The following is a 19,270-nucleotide window of genomic DNA, read 5'->3' on the forward strand; positions in this document are numbered from 1 at the left end:
GCTTTAATTAACGATTTTATTTAAATAATTAATAGCAAAATATTAAGTAGAATCACATATCAGTGATATGATACCATGTTATTGTTGAAAATATTAAATGGCGTCACTGGTATATGACGTTCTAACCTTACAAATTAAAAAGGTACCTACAGCAGCTACCTAAATGATATCGTCAACCGGCCAATCCATACACATTACACCATAGACATATGAGTGATTATTTACTACTTGTTTTTGTTGATACCGGATGATAATTTAAAACTTAAAAGTTAACCATTCGTTTTCTTACGGCAGTCTTTAACTTACTAATATGGACAAAAATAAAAATTCGTCTTCTAGTTCTGCATCAAAAGACGATATGGTGTCAAAAGACGAAAAGGCATCAAGAACAGAAAAAAAAGAGCCATTGTCGCTTGAAGAACTATTAGCCAAAAAGAAAGCAGAAGAACTAGCTAGAAGCAAAGTAAAATTATTAAAAATATTTGTATTTTTTTTTTTTATTCTTACTTTTATACTTAACTAATTCATACATGTTTACATATTTAGCCTGTGTTTTTAACCAAAGAACAACGAGCTGCTGAAGCTTTACGAAAAAGACAAGAGGAGGTTGAGTTAGTTAGAAAGAAACAAGATGAAGAGCGTAAGAAACGTTCAGAATTTTTACATCAAGCAGATGGTCATAGCCATAGAGATGAACGGTATTATAACATATTCCAAAGTACTGTTGTTAATTATCTTATATTCTAATTATCTATTTTCATAATTTACAGTGATCGGGAAAGAGACCACCATAGGGACAGAGACCGTGACCGAGAACGTGATAGGGATAGAGAACATGATCGTAGAGAAAGAGAACGAAAAAGAGAGAAAAAAGATGAACCTGAAGATAAAGAAGTCACAAAAGATAAAGAGAAAGAGCAGGAAGCTATAAAAGAACGTTATTTAGGATTAACTAAAAAAAAACGTCGTGTAAGACGTTTAAATGATAGAAAATTTGTATTTGATTGGGATGCTTCCGAAGATACTTCTATAGACTACAACGCTTTGTACAAAGAGCGTCATCAAGTACAGTTCTTTGGCCGTGGTAATATTGCAGGCATTGATATAAAAGCACAAAAAAAAGATCAATCTAAATTTTATGGAGAGCTAATGGAAAAACGAAGAACTGAAGCTGAAAAGGAGCAAGAGAAAGTCAGATTGAAAAAAGTTAAAAGAAAAGAAGATAAGCAAAAATGGGATGACAGACATTGGTCGGAGAAAGAAGTAGACGAAATGACTGAAAGAGATTGGAGGATATTTAGAGAAGATTATAACATAACTATTAAGGGTAATAATATATTTAATAAACATGTATTTTTCTATTAAAAAAAGTATACATATTTGATAGGTGGTAAAATACCTGAACCGATACGTAAGTGGAAAGAATCATCAATCAAAAGTGAAATTATGGAAATCATTGATAAAGTTGGTTACAAGGAGCCAACACCAATTCAACGGCAAGCTATTCCAATTGGTTTCCAAGTAAATAATTATTATTTCAACTAGAATTTTATGATCAGACCCATTAGTAATCAAAAAGTTAAATGTATGTTTAAAATTTTACAAATAGAATCGTGATATTATTGGCGTTGCTGAAACTGGTTCTGGTAAAACTTTAGCCTATCTTATACCACTCATAGAATGGATCCAGTCTTTACCAAAAATGGAACGAGAGGAAGACGTTGATCAAGTAAGAATTATTATTATTATTATATTAACATTTTAATCAGATTATAATTTTATTTTTAATTTAGGGGCCATATTCAATTATATTAGCTCCGACCCGCGAGTTAGCTCAACAAATCGAAGAAGAAACTTTGAAATTTGGTCAACCACTAGGAATTAGAACAGTTGTCGTTGTAGGAGGTCTGTCCAGAGAAGAACAAGGTTTTAGGCTACGATTAGGATGTGAAGTAATAACCATTTAAGTTAAATTTTGGCGTTTTTAACTTCACCTTCATACTTATTATTTTGTTATTTTATTAGATTGTAATTGCTACACCAGGACGTTTGATAGATGTTTTGGAAAACAGGTATCTGGTTCTGAACCAATGTACTTATATTGTATTAGATGAAGCAGATCGTATGATTGACATGGGTTTTGAGCCTGATGTACAAAAAATTTTAGAATACATGCCGGTTACTAATTTAAAACCAGATAATGAAGATGCTGAAGATGAATCAAAACTTCTAGCTAATTATTACTCAAAAAAAAAATATAGACAAGTACATATTTTGCACTATATTGTTTTATTATAATTTATGTTTTATACCAGTAATGAAATACTTGTTTCTTAGACTGTGATGTTTACGGCTACTATGCCTCCTGCTGTGGAGCGTTTAGCTAGAACTTATTTACGACGTCCTGCTGTTGTGTACATTGGTTCAATTGGTAAACCTGTAGAACGTACAGAACAAATAGTACACATGATGAGTGAAAATGATAAGCGTAAAAGATTGGTAGAAATTCTTAGTCGTAAAGTTGAACCTCCAATCATTATATTTGTTAACCAGAAAAAAGGTGCAGATGTGTTGGCTAAGGGTTTGGAAAAACTTGGAGTAAGTTATTTAATTTTATTATTTAGTATGTTATCATTTAATTTTACTTATGATCTAGTACAATGCTTGTACGCTTCATGGTGGTAAAGGACAAGAACAGCGTGAGTTTGCTTTGGCAAGTCTTAAAGGTGGACAAAAAGATATACTGGTAGCAACTGATGTAGTCGGTCGTGGTATCGATATCAAAGATGTATCAATGGTTATTAACTATGACATGGCAAAATCTATTGAAGGTAATTAACTGAAGGGTATTAACTTATTTTATTCATGCCAGGGGATCGCTTCAGTTTTTAGGGCCGTAGTAGTGAACGTTTATTTGAATATTAATACGTTTAATGTATTTTTAGATTATACCCATCGTATTGGGCGTACTGGACGTGCTGGAAAAACTGGAGTCGCAATATCATTCCTTACTAAGGATGACTCTCCCTTGTTCTATGATCTCAAACAAGTCATACAAGCAAGTCCTGTGTCGACTTGTCCTCCTGAATTAGCCAATCATCCAGAAGCACAACACAAACCAGGTACAGTGATGATGCCAAAAAAGAGACGAGAAGAAAAAATATTTGCTTAACTTCTTTCTATTTATTTAATAATAAAATACATTATAATTGTTTTTATTTTTTTTTTTAATAAATTTCATTGAACTATAAATTATAAAATATGTAGTATTTATTTCCCCCTTTATTATTCATGTACATACAAGTATTAATAATATTAAGTTATAAAACAAGCCAAAAATATTTTCAATTGATTTTTTAATTTTATTGTTACTAGCAGTGTTCAATCCATTCGTGTTTTGATGTCTCGTACTATGACCTTGTCTTTTTTACTGAAAAATAATGATTTTGTAAGGTGTTAATAAAAATTAAAAGATAGCCCGTGTTGTAGTTAAATAAAAGGAACAAATCTACTTTACCGGACACCCTTTTTTTTAATCGATTGAATTTTGTTTTTGAATATGTAAAAATTTTGCGCCGCTCGCACTTAGTTTGTAAGTTACGGACTTTTAAAGATCACCGATATCGACATACGCGCGTGCCCAGTACCACACATACGTAAAAAAAAATCCAGTGGTAAAGTAGATTTATACCAAATAAAATTCAAGTTTTGTGATTTGTTTATAATACAAGTTTATAGTGAGAGTACTTACATAATGTAAACTTTTGCTCCCCAACCAGATATAGCATCACGATTACAAGCACTAAGAAGTGCCTGAGAGATAGTCTCGAAAAGTTGATCTTCTTCCATATCAGGTTCCCATAGAGCCTCGCAGAGACCATACAATTGACTTGAACTTGTTCCACCAACTACAAAGTTATCAGACTTGTTGACACAACCTATCAAATCCATATCGCACATGTATGGTTCCAGTGTTTCTTCATTCAGTGCAACAATCATTGGTTCAACAAAAAATGGAGAAAACCTTACAAAATTAAATACAGAATAAGATTAAATCAAGTGTACTTATTTATTTTGTAAGTACTAACAATAAATATAACTTGTCCAGTATACCCATTACGTTTCAATGTAAGTGACTGGGCAAATAGGCTTAAGATGAACTGGACGGGCTAAACAAATATTTACCTGTTTTCATATAGTAAATTGGAAACTAACGAAGCCAATGCTTTAGGAGATATTTTACGATTTTCTTTTAATTCGTATAACCTTTTTCTAAACATAATTTTTTCATGTACAGTGAATATATCTGTAGCTAAACCTGGATATCCCACAAATGTATGAGGATTAATTTGAAAAACTTTCTGCAATTACATAATTTTATGATCAATTAACTTAAAATTGTATAAAAAGTTATAGAATTACTCACTGTAAAATCAAGGGAAACTGTTTGAGCTTGAATACCAAACCGCTTATCAGTAGCAATAGCCACACAATCTTTGCCTTTCATTCCTACTAAAGCGCCACCATTATAATCCATGATACTCTAAACAATTTGTCTTTATATTATAACAGTTAACATGCAAATTTTAACAATATAATTTAAAGCTAATACACAATCAAAAGGGATATTTTGGTGCACAGGAACGTTCCTGTTCAATATTGTTCTGTCTAAACAAAACACTAATTTTTGTGTTATTATACAATAATACACATTACACATCATCAAATAAAGGAAGACTTATCTTATTTGATATTAAACCTAGAAACACCTTCATAAAATGAATCCTAAATGATAATGTTTATGGTAATTATTATATGTTTAAAAAAGCTCAACATTGGTGTTTATAAACTAAAATAAATCCTAACTGATAGACGATAGTTATTATATGAACATATAAAAAAAGTACTTACCATTTTGATAAGTTGTAGTAAGAACTCTTTAATTATTTTTATAAAAAAAATTCAGGATCAGGAATTATACTTTTTGAAGACAGTAGAAGTGCTTATTCATTACCTGTTACGATTTACGAATTACGATGAACAGTTAATATTTTGGTACAATGTAAACATAAGGAACATAACCTAAAATTACTATCACAAGTTTTTGTAGATTCACTATAGAGAACAAATAGCATGTTAGCCCAAACGACAGTTGTTCCAATATAATTATTAACTGATAACAATACAGTTTTTTTTTTATTATAGGTATGTACAGCACATGAGTACAATTTACAATGTCTATAAATTGTATCTAGGTATTAACTTTGAGTACATTATGCTATCATATGAACAAAATTATATTTATTAATGCATTTAAGTTTATACTATTACGTTAGACGAGTAGACTTTTTAGACAATTAAGACAATTTATTGATAGAATTTTAATATAAAAATGGGTATAACATTTTTTTATGTTTATAATAAATTACCTAATTACAAGAAATCGTCGTGTTCAGAAAAATGTTAGCCCAAAATGATGCGTCATATTATAATAAGTTTATTTTAGCTTTTAGGTACCGGTCATCTGATGTCCATCTATAGTAGCATTTGTGGCAAATGTGCAGGCATTGATTTCATAAAATGTATTCTCTAAACTCCAAAAAAAAAAATATTTTCAAATGCACTTATAAGTAATATGCAATCAGTATTTTCATTAAATTAATTTTAAATCAAATATATTTTACTAATAACGTGAGACGGAAGCTGACTGTTGAGTATATATATAAATATATACATACTCAACTTGTATATAAGGGCTGCGGGCGAATGTCAATTTTTTTTCATTCTGAAAAAATCATGTTTCTAATTTCATAACGTAATAAATTTTGCCTGTGTGCCTAAACTTCCGGCGGTCGTTACTCTCGGCTAATCTACTTTTTTTCCTGGTTTGAGCGCATAAGAGATACAATACGTCAATACAAATAATTTGATACCAAAATCTCATTTTCAAAAAAAATTGACATTGATCTTTTGTTCCCGCAGCCCTTCATATATATTCACAAATCATTTTTTTTTTAATTAAAAGGATAAATTGTATGAATTTATACTGTATTACATAATATATATCATTATATATTATGTATGATATACATGCATATTGTATATGTGTATTGTAGTTTCGATGCATAAGCTAAGAAGATACTGTACATATTTACAATGATGTGTTTTTATTAATTTTTTTTTCTTTTGTGTCTAGTCCCACCCATATCTTTTAAATCGCTGAACCGTTTTTTAAGTAGTAACTCTATAGATTAGAAATCGTACCCGATACCTGAGAGGTAGATTATTAAAAATTTACCCCTTCCCCTTCAAAATTGAGGAAATCGCTCAAAAAATGTACATATAGTTCAGCTTAAAATTACGATGCCTTATAACTTTTTTTAAAAATAGTCAAATTAGTTCCAAATTTATGAATGCGTTAAAGCTTTCGTGGGTTGAAATTCCATTTTGCTGATTTTCGGATATATCCACGTTAGTTCCAAATTTGTTTTGAATATTCTCTGAACATAGTACTACCGATAAACATTGACAAAGCAAAACATTATCATGAAGTATGAACACTTTTCCCTAGAAGGGATAGACATTTTTCTTTGTTTCACTTTTTCAAACAAAGCTTTAGGGATTTAGGTCTGAAAATTAGACCGAAGGTAGATCTAAAATAGAACTATTACAATATGTACAATTTTTTCTAAAAATCTGTAGTGAAACTTTTTTTTATTAAGGGTAACCCTCAAAAAAAGGGGAAATTACACTTTGACCAGAGTCAATTTCTAGGTTGCTATGGCCTATATGTAAGTGAATCAGCCATCAACCAGCAATGAAAATATTTTCATTATATTGTTATTTACGATCAATGGGTAACTACGGGAATACATTTTTATAGACTGACGATCAACCCTAATTGTATCCATCCTAATACCTACTAAAAATTCATTTTAAAGCACATAATTGTCATTAAGTAGTACCTAATAGGTAAAATTATTTTATCGATACTTTATTTTATCGATATTTTTATTTGTGAACACTGGATCTCCTTTAATTACTCTACTACTATTACTCATTTACGTAAAATACTTTTTACTGTGCTTGGTTTGGACTGTACTGGTAACTGGTTTGAGTGATTTTATTACTTTCAGGTATAGTAATTTCTATAGACTTGTGACCTTCCTGTCCCCACTGTCGTGCGTTTTTTTATTATTATTATTTGTATATCCGCACGGCGCACCCCAGAGCCAAAGTATATTAAGTCACAAAATGTAAATTTTACAAGATAGGAAAAAAATGATTTACTAATAATTAATAACTATTTAATTTAATTAGTTAAATGAATACTTTATAATTAATATTAAATTTAATAAATACATTTAATTAATTTAAAAATTAAATGGATAAACTTGGATTAAATTTTTGAGTTGCTACACGAAGAAATCGGTTCGGCGGTTTTTGTGGTACCATGGGTGCATACACAAAGAAAAAAGAATAAAACACATCATTGTAAAAACAATACCTTCTAAGCTCCGGCTGCACCCTGTTTGCGCCCCAAGTTATTATCAGTAGGCAAGATGTGCCCGAACAAGTGCTCAGCTCTTATACGTAACAATTTTAATTTTAATCAATAATTAACAAATACAATAATAATTACATACGAATTATTTATTTTTCTCAGGCATAGATGTAAGATAGATTATATATAAGCATGTAAGATTAGCTAGTTTCAGCACATCGTGTAATCATGTGACTTGAATACTCATCTAGCCGTCTTAAAATTCTTGTAATGGCGATTCTATCTAATGCAATTGGCGATGTAAGTCACTTTGATTGGAATATTAGCATATCCTATTAAATTCATATACATTTTACTACAAAAATGATTTATATAAGATGGTTATTATTTTGAGGAAAAATAAATATTAACTAATGGTCTAACAAATTTGTTTTTGTAAATAAATTACCTTAATATAAGTCAGATAACTGCTTGATGCTAGACTACTTTCATTGAGTAATTGCACAAATTGCTCAAAATCTTTATTGTGTTCATTGAATATCCAATGTATTATTATTCCTAAAATTTAGATACAGCCTTCTAGAGTTTTATTTATAAAAACAGGTAACATAATTATAATTTCTTATGAGCTGTTGTATGCACATAATTACGGTGTCATTATACATTTATTAGTGTTCTGTATGAAAATTAATAGAATCACCTCTGTGTCTGTTACAGGCGTTTTTTCAGAAACTGTTTGACGTAGACAATTGCAATTTGGCACAGTTGTATATACTACGTGTCAACAGTTAAGAGAGAACGTATTAAAATTACTGACGTCTGACAGTGACTAAGCTCCGCTGGGCGCTGTTTTGAGGCCAAATTATCCCACCGTGCGGCACCGGGGGAGACTGTGCCGCAGAGTAGATTAAATCAGGGAGGACACTTAATGTAAACAATGATTTTCGGATGGAGGCCGCCATCTTCTCATTTATCAATACAGTGTTGTGGTGACCGTGACTTTTAGGGGCGGTTGCACGATTTTTTTAGGGATGGGTGGTCCATCTGGTCATCTTATCTAAGGTATGATGTTAGTAAGGTGTTAGTTATAATACATGCGCAGCCATACCAAATAAACTAGTTACTACAGACTACAATGTAGGTAAAATATTATCGTGACACAAACACGGCAAACGGCAAGATTCGATAAATAACACAATAATTTTGGATAGGGGGGGAGGGGTCTTCATGAATTATTTTTGCCCTGAGAATTTAAACACTTCACCACGCCACTGTTCATTACAATTATATCTATACACAGCTTGGTACAAAAATAAAATTATATCGATTTATAAATGAGAAGATTGCTGCCACGTTTTTTAGTGATAAGTATATCCACCGTGTTAAATTTTGAGTGTCCATCCCCTGATTGTACCACGGTAAACATAATATATTAATTATTATCTAGTATAATCTAGTAATATTATTTATTAAGAGAGCGATACCACATTTTTTTTGCGTGTGTAACTTGTCTCGGGAGAAACAATATTTCAGGCGACACTGCTCATTTTCTAACCGAAAATGTATGAAATCAGTTTTGGCAGCAATGAATCTTCTTTATCATCGCCTTACATTCCCATCTACATGGGGTCGGCTACCCAAGTCTTACACTTCCATAAAGCTTCTTCATCTCGTTCAATTATCCCAGCTATCCTTATATCACTCTCTATTCCGTCAATCCATCTTTTCTTCGGTCTTCCTCTTTCTCTCTTTCTCTATACATTCATCTTCATAACAACTCTCACTGTCTCTGCCTCATCTTTCCTCATTACATGACCGAACGATCTTAACTTATTCTTTCTCATTTTCTCGACAATTGATGCAACTCATATACTCTCCCTTATGTATTCATTTCTTAATCTATCCACTCATCTATCTCAGCATTCTCATCTGCACTATACTCATCCTCTGTTCAGTTTTCTTGTCTACTGCCCAACATTCTGACCCATGTAGCATATTGCTAGCCTCATTACCATCTTATAAAATATACCTTTCAATCTTATAGGCATCCTCCTGTCACACAAAACACCTGATGCCTTCCTTTATTTCATCCATCTACAATTTATCCTATTTTTCACGTCCTCTTCATACCCACCATTCTTTTGTACTACCGATCCTAAGTACTTGAACCTATCAACTTCATACACTTCATCATCACCCATCTGGATTACCTGTCTTGCCCTATAACTTTCTCCAAAATCAAACATAATTGTCTCCGTTTTACACCTACTATCCTCACTCCTTTCCTTTCAAGCACAGAAATGAATAATTTGTAATAATGGTTAAGTTCTGACTACATTGATGTTCTCAACATTTTTTCCTGACCTAACCTAACCGAGTTTAGCCGAAGGTGACCGAACTCCATTCGGAGACAAATTTTCACGGTACCGTACATTTTAATATCTAAAATTTTGTTTCTTTTGTTCAAATTTTTTATTGCCGCTACTAATTAATATAGTCGAATGGTCCATTATTTAGTTTAATAATAATTAATAGGGTATTCTAAAAGTATTATTAAAAGAATAAAACACGTTGGTAACAGGTTAGGTTAGGTTATGATAATGCTAATACATATTATAATTAATTTATCAATTCTATTTACATATGTAAGCCATAATACGGAACACTAATTGCGCAAGTACGACTTGCACTTGGCGGTTTTATTTTAAAATTAAGGCTGATTTCTGAATTAATTAAGCATTTTAAATTTCAATAATAACATTTAATAACCTTTCCTAGGCGGGGGCCCTCTACTGGTTATGTGTGATAAATTAGGTATTGTAAACTATGAATTATTATTGTACCATAAATGTTAGAATGTATAACAAATATCAGTTACCTGTAATAATCGAGAAAACAATGAAAATAGTCAACGTTTTGATGTATTGTTCGAGGTTATTACACTGATTTTCATGATTGATTGTATTCATCGTTAAGGTTAATAAAGGTGGTTTCTATTATAAAGGAATAATAAAACCAAATGTTTTTTAAAACATTATAATAAACAAGTTTGTTTCGTAGCAAGCTATGTATTAAAATAAAACGTTGCTGAATAATTAAATGAGACGGATATCAATAACTAAACTTATTACAAATGAGTAATAATTGAAAAAAATGAAATTATCATTTTTACTTTTGGTAAATAACTGTGTATTTAACAATTTTATGTTATAAATAGTAACATAATCAATCAAATTATTTATGTTTTACAATTTACTCTTTAACACAATATATTTCTATTATAGAAACGAATTGTAATTATTGGCGTACAATCAATTGTATATAAGCTATTTTTATGATTTGTGTAATGAAGCGTCTCTAATGTTTTTACAGAATAAAATGTATTAATTTTGGTGCCCAATGATGGTTATAATAAACGTTAAATTAAAAAATGATAATACCACTTTCATTTATACTCTAGGTCGTTTGATTCTTGTTTCTGATAGTTATTTGTAACTTAGTAGTACACAATAAAAAGCCATCAATACTATTTTCTCATTTCCCCTTCTCCGTCTTTCAAGGTCGACAGCTGTCGAATACTAAGATTGGATATGTTCGTTAATCACCGTAATATTTTTATTTTATACTTCTCGTCATTATTATTACATATATTATTAAGTCAAACTATGCCATCAAATGTATTTTTACATTTTTCACTAGGCTGGTTTAACCTTCGTTTTTTTTTTATTGTTTTCGTTAATTGGATCACGTACCAGACGAAGATGAGCAAAGGGCGTATTTAAGCCAAATAAACCATCATCAACTAAACATACTGTAGAAAATGAAAACAAAACAAAGAGGTCTCCCCACTTCTTAGTAGAACGTGATCTCCTTCTGAGTACATCAATTGACCCAAGGTGTTTGGTAGCTGTAGTCAGTAGTGACATACAAACCCACGACACTGCGGCAAACATCGGCCACCGACTCCTATCACCTGGCCCCGACCAAGCAAACAGGTATGTTTTCACAGTGCTCGCTTTACTATCTAGATTTACAACTACAATTCTCACACGTTCGATATTTTATCAATAATAATATTTATTTGTGTAACGTTTGAAAAAATTATGCTGAGGTAAGCAATGTGTATTGTATAAATGTTATTAGCTAAACTACGTTAGTGTCAGTAGCTACTTTGTTAATTACATCACTATTAACAATTTAATAAAAACAAGTTTAAGCATGTTAATTTAAAAAGTTTTGTTATTAAATTACTCATACAATTAAATTTATTTGCGGCAAAGTAAATTTAGCCTTCATTAGAATTTAACGTGATTATTTCAATTAGATGTTAAAAAAAAACAATTTCTGCTGTATAATATTCGAAAAATACAAAATTCTGTGACCGATACATTCATATTATTTAGCCCCTACTCTATGAATATAGACATTACTCATTAGACATTATAGTGTTATACAATATGAAAGGATGCGGGGAAAAAAGATCAATGTCAATTTTTTTTGAAAATGAGATTTTGGTATCAAATTATTTGTATTGACGTATTGTATCTCTTATGCGCTCGAACCACATAGATTAGTCGAGAGTAACGACCGCCGGAAGTTTAGGTATACAGGCAAAATGTATTACATATTGAAATTAAAAACATGATTTTCTCAGAATGTTAAAAAATTGACATTGATTTTTTTTCCCCGCAGCCCTTCATATGCGTCTGTAGATTTCTTTATTTAATTGTGTTCAAACGCATGGGATTAAAAACAATGTGTGGCATATTTACAAGTAATATATTTTATTATTATAAGAAAATGACATTAATGCGAGTCACTAGGTATAAAATGTTCGCTTTTCTTTTTAGACTATGGAGACGCACACGATTGATTACAAATAAATGAATAATACACAATTATAGTAACATTACAGCTTTTAACCACTTCAAATAATTATTGTGATTATACTTATTATTATACTTATACATTAGTAATCAAATTAACTAATAATTAATATTACTTATACTATCGTAGATTTAGTTACTTACATAAGAAAAATAAATAAAGTATGTTACTAAACAAAACAAAAATTTACATTTTATGTTTTAACTGATAAATGATTTACGGTCTAATATTTTTTAACCTCAGGCGTAAAAAGCGTAATTTTTGTTGTACCTATCAGGTTTTGATTTTTAATTTCTTGAATGTAATTACGCTGTCCGTGTCATGTTATTAAATGACCCCAAACCATAATATCATGTTCGACATCGCCTATAATCTCAAAACATTTCTGCCGTTTATTTCGTGTTACAATGACTCAAAACAATATTTTCGTTTCGTTTGCAGTTTCTACACGACCTTGTATGGAATTATGTGTATTTCAAAAAATCGTGCTTACTTCCAAACGCGAACGTGTTTTTTCGAATTATACATTTAACCTTCTCAACTTAGCAATGTATGTATTAGAACCCCTTAAAATAGGCTCAAATACATTATTTCTATTATATTATATATTTAATTATCATTACACAACATTGAACACATCATGTTTAGCCCATACGTATTGTTCATTCATTACAAATTGTATTTATAATGCACTATAAAATTACGTTATGTAAAAACATATTTTATAGTCGTTATTATTTCATTACATAAATTAAGACAGGTATTTCAGAACTTATGTGTAAATGTAATATCAACGATTTTATAACTTACCTTTGCCCTACCTTTACTATTGTTTGAAGTTAATGAACTATTTATGGAGTTTGTACTCAACTAAAGAAATATATAATGTATGTATGTTTACCAGTGATGATTACTGTTATAAGTTATTTAAATAATTAAACAGTCATGAAAATTAGACCATTATACAATTTACAAACAGTATGTATGAATAATTTTAATTACAAATGTATATGTACTATATTTTACTAGTATTCGCATTGAATATATTATATTGTTACACAATGGTATTGGTAACTATTATATAAAAAATAGTATTCGTATATATAATATTGTAATATTATTTATTGTGTTAACATCAGTATAAATAACGTTATTGTTGACAACGATTAAAATATTGTTTTGGGCTTCTGAATCGCAATAAATATTAAATATAGGTAGGTAATATAATGATAAAACGTAATGTAATATTTGTATTAATATCAATGTACACATAATATTAGACTGATAATTTAGGGTTATGATTAATCGAGCAAATTGTATGTGTTGTATACCCAACAATACCTATGTAGTTAAAAATAATATATAATATACAAACATATTTTAGCTTCGATTCAGAAATGTGGTATTGGTTTAACAACAGAGTATATGTTTATCATTACATTTCCACTATCACCTAATAATTAGCATATTTTACTATTAAACTACTTAAGAAGACTTTTTCTGTTTTTGTTTTTATGGATGTAGTTTTTGGATTTATAAGATATGAAAACTAGACTAAACGTAGATTTAGTGTATAAAATTTAACAAAATGAAGTATTCAAACTTTTTTTTAATTTATAAAATATAATATCACAACTACAAACAAAATTATAATCGTTGCCAAAAACTAGCGAATATGGTTTTAGCGGTCTCAGGTTTTAAGGAATCAATATGGCTGAAATCATTAGGATAATAATTTTGTTAGTGTTAATAGAAGGGCACAGGGGAAAAACGGTAGTTGTCACATTATGAAAATTTTAGAGTATAGCAAAAACAAAGTTCGTGTATTCCTCTACCTCTTACATAAGAACAAAAAAAATCACATAAAATGCTACTCTAATAATGTATTTATTTAAACAATCTATTAACATAAATTTTAAAAGAATATTGGCATAAATTGAAAAAAACTATTTGAAAAAAAAAATTTCATAATGTGACTACTACCGTTTTTCCGCTGTACCCTTCATTTGTTTTTTGGTTATTCCTCAATAAAAACAATTTTGAATGTTATTGGTAACTCTAGATCTACATTTAGCCTAATCTTCAGCCGTTTATCGATATAACAAAGAAATAAGTCTCGTCGCTCAAATAAAAAAAAATAGATACAGTAACACAAATATTATTTTAGATCCTAATAAAAACTATATTTTCTGAAGAAACGCGTTATAATTTAAAAATTACTTGTAAAAACATTTATCTAAAACTATATAGTTTATGAGAATGAGCATAAATGCACAAAATATAAAATATAGAATTTTTTTTTTTTGAGTAATAGTAAAGTAATATAATAGACAATTTTTATTATTTATATTTGATGAAGTCGGCCTCAAATAATTATTTGGATTTGTTTATAAGGTTTTAAAATGTCGGTGTATCCGATTTTGCTGCATACAGTAGCATGTGGATGGTATGCATTTTTTTGGAATGAGTTCTTATCAATTTCTAAAGAGGATACAGAAGAATGGCATCCCAGGTACCAAGATATACATGAATTAGGATGTAGATACCTCACCAACTGGAATTTGGTATGCATAAATAATTTTAAAAATTATTTCTTAACTAATTAAAGCTGTTTAAATTATTTGTAATATTGCTTGTACCTTACTTCTTAGTTGTGAAATGATCATTATCAATTTTTGGAAGTATAATGAGTTAGACTCCTAAACGATTAAATTAAAACACTTATATTGCGTAAAATATGGCGTTTCGTGTGACTAAAATTAAAAAATATATGAAGAATTTTATAAAAATAAAAAAGTAAACGTGGAACATTATTAAAAAAAAAACTTCTAGTCTTATTTTCCAACTGGTACGAAAATGAAGTTGGTCGTTACTGAACTAAAGGTACAGATATGGATTTTATGTGTAATGAGGAATATTATTAGCTATTTATTAAAATATTAGATTAGCATAATATCTGTTTATAACAGTTTTTATTCCGTTTTCTCTATAAGTGTTACAAACCGTCCTACTTTGTATAATTGTTATAAAATATTTTTATAACACTTAAAACATTGCTGTATTGCGTACATTGTGAGCTTTTTTTGTTGTTTCTGGTGTATTAGACATAATAATAGATCGGTCATACGACCACTTGGTATACTATGGGTTTTCAAAATGTTAAAGCTTAACGAATTTGAGGGCGAATTCGTTCTTACGAAATTATTTTAGCGCCCTCTAAGTTATTAGGTCAACAATAATAATAATAATATTAATACTTATAAAAATATAATTACTTGGTTAGTTAGTTCTATTAAACGGACGTCAACATTTTTAATAATATTGGTCAATATAAATTGATTGTGTATGCCCACTTAATGCAAGTTTATGGAACTTATAAAGTTTTGCGCAACCTAATAAAGAATTGATAATAACCATTTTCAATTTATATGCATAAAAATAATATTTAAAAAACCATCTATATTTTTATATGTATATAATTTTAGAAGTATAACACTTGTCACTTTGTAGTATTATATATTATCAAATTTTGTTTAAATATACTAAACATTTTTTAAATTTTAGTTTATGCAAACGTTATACTTCAGTGGCTGTTTACTTCACGATCTCATGAAAATTTTCAAAGGACCAAATTGGCTTAAATTAGGAACCAAATTTCAAATTTTACTGTCTGGTAGCTTTTCCTCTCTTATACTACCTACTGGAATAGTAAGTATATATTACTATTTTAACATTTCAAATATTATGTATGCAATAATTTGACGCTTCTAAGGCAAAAGGTCGTAAACGACATTTTTGTCTTTTTTCAGGGAATAGGAAAAATCGATAGAGAATCGTGGAGTTTACGCAAATATATTAAAAACTCATTTACGACAAAAATGTCGTTTACGACCTTTTGCCTTAGAAGCGTCGAATTTATTATACTAATCTGGTATTTGTTGTACATTTGTAAGTACACGTATGTTCTTCTAATCCTACGATTATGTTTTTTAAATCAAATTTTGGTTTTTACGTCTTCTCAAATAAGTAGAACTGGTGAAAGGGGGAAAGGGATGAAAGTTAGTTTTGCAGTGTCGCGTAGACAATCGTGATACCTCTAGTACGAAGTTCGGCGCTTTACCACTGTATGTTTGGTATTAATATAATGATAATTCATTGTGAACCTAATTTAAAACCAAAAATTATTTAGGTAGAATGAGACACATGACACTTTCAATAATTATTTTTTAATGCTTTTATTTAGAAAAATAATAATTAAAAACAAAATTAATTTTACTATTTTACTAAATATTATTTTTCGTAGAGCAAGATTGTTCTTACAAAGAAATTAAATGTATTGTAATTGCCTAATTAAATATTCGTAAACCGTATAAATTATAAAATATTACATATTTCAGTTTGTATCGGTGACATTTTGGACCATGTACGGCATTGATCGCGAGATTGTTTATCCAAAACTAATTGACGACGTCATACCATATTGGCAAAACCACGGAATGCACACTGTGATATTACCCTTTGTTTTCGCTGAAGTAATGACTACCAAACACAGATTTTTGCCTGTGAAAGTTCTAGCAACGATCCTTATTTCATTCGAATTGCTTTACGGAATTGTGTAAGAGCATTGTCTTTAATAGTTTACTGCCGGCAATTATTTAAGTGCGTTTTCTTAAATTTAGATTTTTGGAAACCTACGTGGAAAAAGGCCGTTGGGTGTACCCTCTCTTCGGAATGTTAAGCTTACCAGTATCAATAGCCGTAATGATATTTTTGCTGTTCCTCTTAACTGTATGTTTATTTGTCGGTATCTTCATTCAAAATCAACTGTGGGGTAAGACCTTGTTTATATTCAATTTTTTCTATTTTAAACCCTGTGTGGACAAGGTGGGACGAATACAGGCGTTTGAGACCGTATTCGACCCACCTTTTCCATGCAGGGGTCAAGCTTTGTGTAACATCGCCTAAATTAATCTAATGCACGGTTTCATTAAAAATTGTTTTTTCGTTCAAACTAGGTTATAATATCATAATTATACGTAACGTTTAATATTAAAAACTTCATTTTTGTTTTAGGTGAAGAAGAAAAGAAAGGATACAAAAAACCTGTAAAAAAATCAAAATAAATCAATTTTCCTAATATATATAGTATTAAGTATTTTCCATACTTATGTCATGTTTTTATTTGATTAAGATATACTGCTTTACAAATAACTTTGTTAAGTACCTATTGGAAAATCACAATATTGATATATTATTTCGGACAGGAAGTGGGTTGTTAAATGCTTAACAAAATTGCTACTTGGTCGAGTTAAATTGAAGAGTACAGGGAAAAAACCAGCAAAGTCACTTTTTAAAAATGGCAATTTTTGTTATAAAATTCGTTTTGATACAAAACGAATCTGTTCTTCACTTTTTAGCACGATAATAAACAAAAATATACAATATTTTTAAAAGTTTTAAGTATTTCTTTAACATTTTAAAACATATTTTAGCATTACTTAAACATGTTTTTCTTAGATTAGAAAAAAGTGACTTTGCTGGTTTTTTCCTTGTACCCTTCAATTATGATAACTAAATTATTTATACTTTAATGTATAAATATAACGTTAATTGTATATATCTGTGTGTAGTAACTATGTAATGTGTAATAATCTTGATTTGTATAAAATTATTGTTTATTTGAAGCTATTATTTTTATAACTATTTAAACCATTTTATACAATAGGTATTTATTATAAACGTCTGTTATGTTGTTATATTATTTTGTTTTGTAGCTTACTATTTATTTATTGTATAATAATGGATACATCGTGTTTATTTTCCCTTTATTTGTGATTATTGTATTTTTGTTTACTCTAAATGTGTATGTACATTATATAATCAATAGCAAATGTACTAAATTAGATGTTAGGCAAGACCAATTTCAGCCGATTTTTTTCGTTATGATAACCGGTGTCGTTGTTGGTGTCGGTTTTTTCGTTATGATAAGCGGTAACGATTTTTCCGTTTATGTGCCAAAGCAAAGACAATAAAAATGTCAATACTGTTTTAAGTGATTAATCATTGGTAAACATTTAGGGGGTCATGCCGGGTTGCATAAACGTTTCATGAACAATAAATGTTAAAAGGTTCCTTAAACATAATTTAGTAGACCGTGATTGGTTCATTAAATTTTAATGAACTGTTAAATGTTTTAATGCTTTATGTAACCCAGCATCAGTATACTAATAACCCTTAAAACTTGAAGTTAGTATTTTTTAAAACACCTAAAATTTTAGCTTTTTTATTTTTAGTGTTATATTTGTTGACTATGACCAATGAATAGACTACAATCCAATCTTACAGTGTTAGTTGTTGTGTTTATACATATGGATTATGGAATAAAGATGTCACACATATGTACTTTTACGTGAAAAAACTAACTTAGTTAAAACTTTGAGTGAGTCAATTTGTGATCTGTCGGACAGGCCACAGTCAGGACAGGTCCTGTTCTATACATAAGTAACTAAGTATTATTTCCTCTAATATACAATTTACATGTACACGAGGGTATAATGCTCGAAATATATTATGCAATTTACATTATATTTACTTAAAAACAATCAATATAATATATTAGGGAAAGACTTATAGTTTTTTGGGATGTGTACTCGTACTCCCCCCCTAATTGCGCCTATGTTACTAGGCGATATTCGTTCACTAATTAAAACTCAAAACCAGTAAGAAAAGCTAATTATTTAGTTCAATTAATAAGTTTGGTTAAGGAGAACGGAAAGCGTACAATTTTTTACAAATTAAGACGCGAAGTCACTTTCTGAAATGTCTACCGAACCGATTTCAACATTTTTTTTTGTTATATAGTTTAACATAATTTCTATG

At 29.5% G+C, this 19,270-nt stretch overlaps 3 protein-coding genes across 4 annotated transcripts; 2 read left to right on the forward strand and 1 right to left on the reverse strand.

Moving 5' to 3' along the window:
• Nucleotides 1–191: 191 nt before the first annotated feature.
• On the forward strand, nt 192–3,218 carry LOC126835658 (probable ATP-dependent RNA helicase DDX23). Its single transcript, XM_050568388.1, has 10 exons — nt 192–463; nt 547–698; nt 771–1,327; nt 1,388–1,521; nt 1,610–1,729; nt 1,794–1,952; nt 2,026–2,265; nt 2,338–2,598; nt 2,657–2,831; nt 2,946–3,218. Exons 1-10 carry the CDS (start codon nt 311–313, stop codon nt 3,170–3,172), a joined length of 2,178 nt encoding a protein of 725 aa, XP_050424345.1. The 5' UTR covers nt 192–310; the 3' UTR covers nt 3,173–3,218.
• A 4-nt stretch (nt 3,219–3,222) lies between these two features.
• On the reverse strand, nt 3,223–5,055 carry LOC126835659 (proteasome subunit beta type-3). Its single transcript, XM_050568389.1, has 5 exons — nt 4,912–5,055; nt 4,427–4,543; nt 4,186–4,361; nt 3,752–4,024; nt 3,223–3,430 (listed from the first exon to the last, which is right to left on the reverse strand). The coding sequence occupies exons 1-5, from the start codon at nt 4,912–4,914 to the stop codon at nt 3,382–3,384; spliced, it is 618 nt and encodes a 205-aa protein (XP_050424346.1). The 5' UTR covers nt 4,915–5,055; the 3' UTR covers nt 3,223–3,381.
• Nucleotides 5,056–11,226: 6,171 nt separating this feature from the next.
• On the forward strand, nt 11,227–18,451 carry LOC126835974 (androgen-dependent TFPI-regulating protein-like). 2 transcript variants are annotated; one of them, XM_050568883.1, is made up of 6 exons: nt 11,227–11,499; nt 14,786–14,955; nt 15,956–16,099; nt 16,789–17,006; nt 17,071–17,222; nt 17,465–18,451. In XM_050568883.1, the coding sequence occupies exons 2-6, from the start codon at nt 14,794–14,796 to the stop codon at nt 17,512–17,514; spliced, it is 726 nt and encodes a 241-aa protein (XP_050424840.1). In that variant the 5' UTR covers nt 11,227–11,499; nt 14,786–14,793; the 3' UTR covers nt 17,515–18,451. The 2 variants fall into 2 exon arrangements, with proteins under 2 accessions (XP_050424840.1, XP_050424841.1); XM_050568884.1 differs by having other exon boundaries at nt 11,493–11,615.
• Nucleotides 18,452–19,270: the final 819 nt, after the last annotated feature.

This window comes from Adelges cooleyi, unplaced genomic scaffold (assembly GCF_023614345.1).
Source record: "Adelges cooleyi isolate 19-005CV unplaced genomic scaffold, UGA_ACOO_1.1 ACOO_flye_CR_arks_rails_tigmint_CR_PRNA_23, whole genome shotgun sequence".
Lineage (NCBI taxonomy): Eukaryota > Metazoa > Arthropoda > Insecta > Hemiptera > Adelgidae > Adelges > Adelges cooleyi.

What these genes read in the sequence shown, in the direction of transcription:
- LOC126835658 (XM_050568388.1), top strand. Translation starts at nt 311, where the DNA reads ATGGACAAAAATAAAAATTCGTCTTCTAGTTCTGCATCAAAAGACGAT. An exon ending in CTATTCCAATTGGTTTCCAA is followed by an intron (nt 1,522 to 1,609) that starts GTAAATAATTAT and finishes TTTTACAAATAG; the next exon opens with AATCGTGATATTATTGGCGT. An exon ending in CAAAAAAAAAATATAGACAA is followed by an intron (nt 2,266 to 2,337) that starts GTACATATTTTG and finishes CTTGTTTCTTAG; the next exon opens with ACTGTGATGTTTACGGCTAC.
- LOC126835659 (XM_050568389.1), bottom strand. An exon ending in CAGTTTCCCTTGATTTTACA is followed by an intron (nt 4,362 to 4,426) that starts GTGAGTAATTCT and finishes ATGTAATTGCAG; the next exon opens with AAAGTTTTTCAAATTAATCC. An exon ending in GGAGCAAAAGTTTACATTAT is followed by an intron (nt 3,431 to 3,751) that starts GTAAGTACTCTC and finishes ATTATTTTTCAG; the next exon opens with TAAAAAAGACAAGGTCATAG.
- LOC126835974 (XM_050568883.1), top strand. Translation starts at nt 14,794, where the DNA reads ATGTCGGTGTATCCGATTTTGCTGCATACAGTAGCATGTGGATGGTAT. An exon ending in GAATTGCTTTACGGAATTGT is followed by an intron (nt 17,007 to 17,070) that starts GTAAGAGCATTG and finishes TCTTAAATTTAG; the next exon opens with ATTTTTGGAAACCTACGTGG. An exon ending in CATTCAAAATCAACTGTGGG is followed by an intron (nt 17,223 to 17,464) that starts GTAAGACCTTGT and finishes TTTTTGTTTTAG; the next exon opens with GTGAAGAAGAAAAGAAAGGA.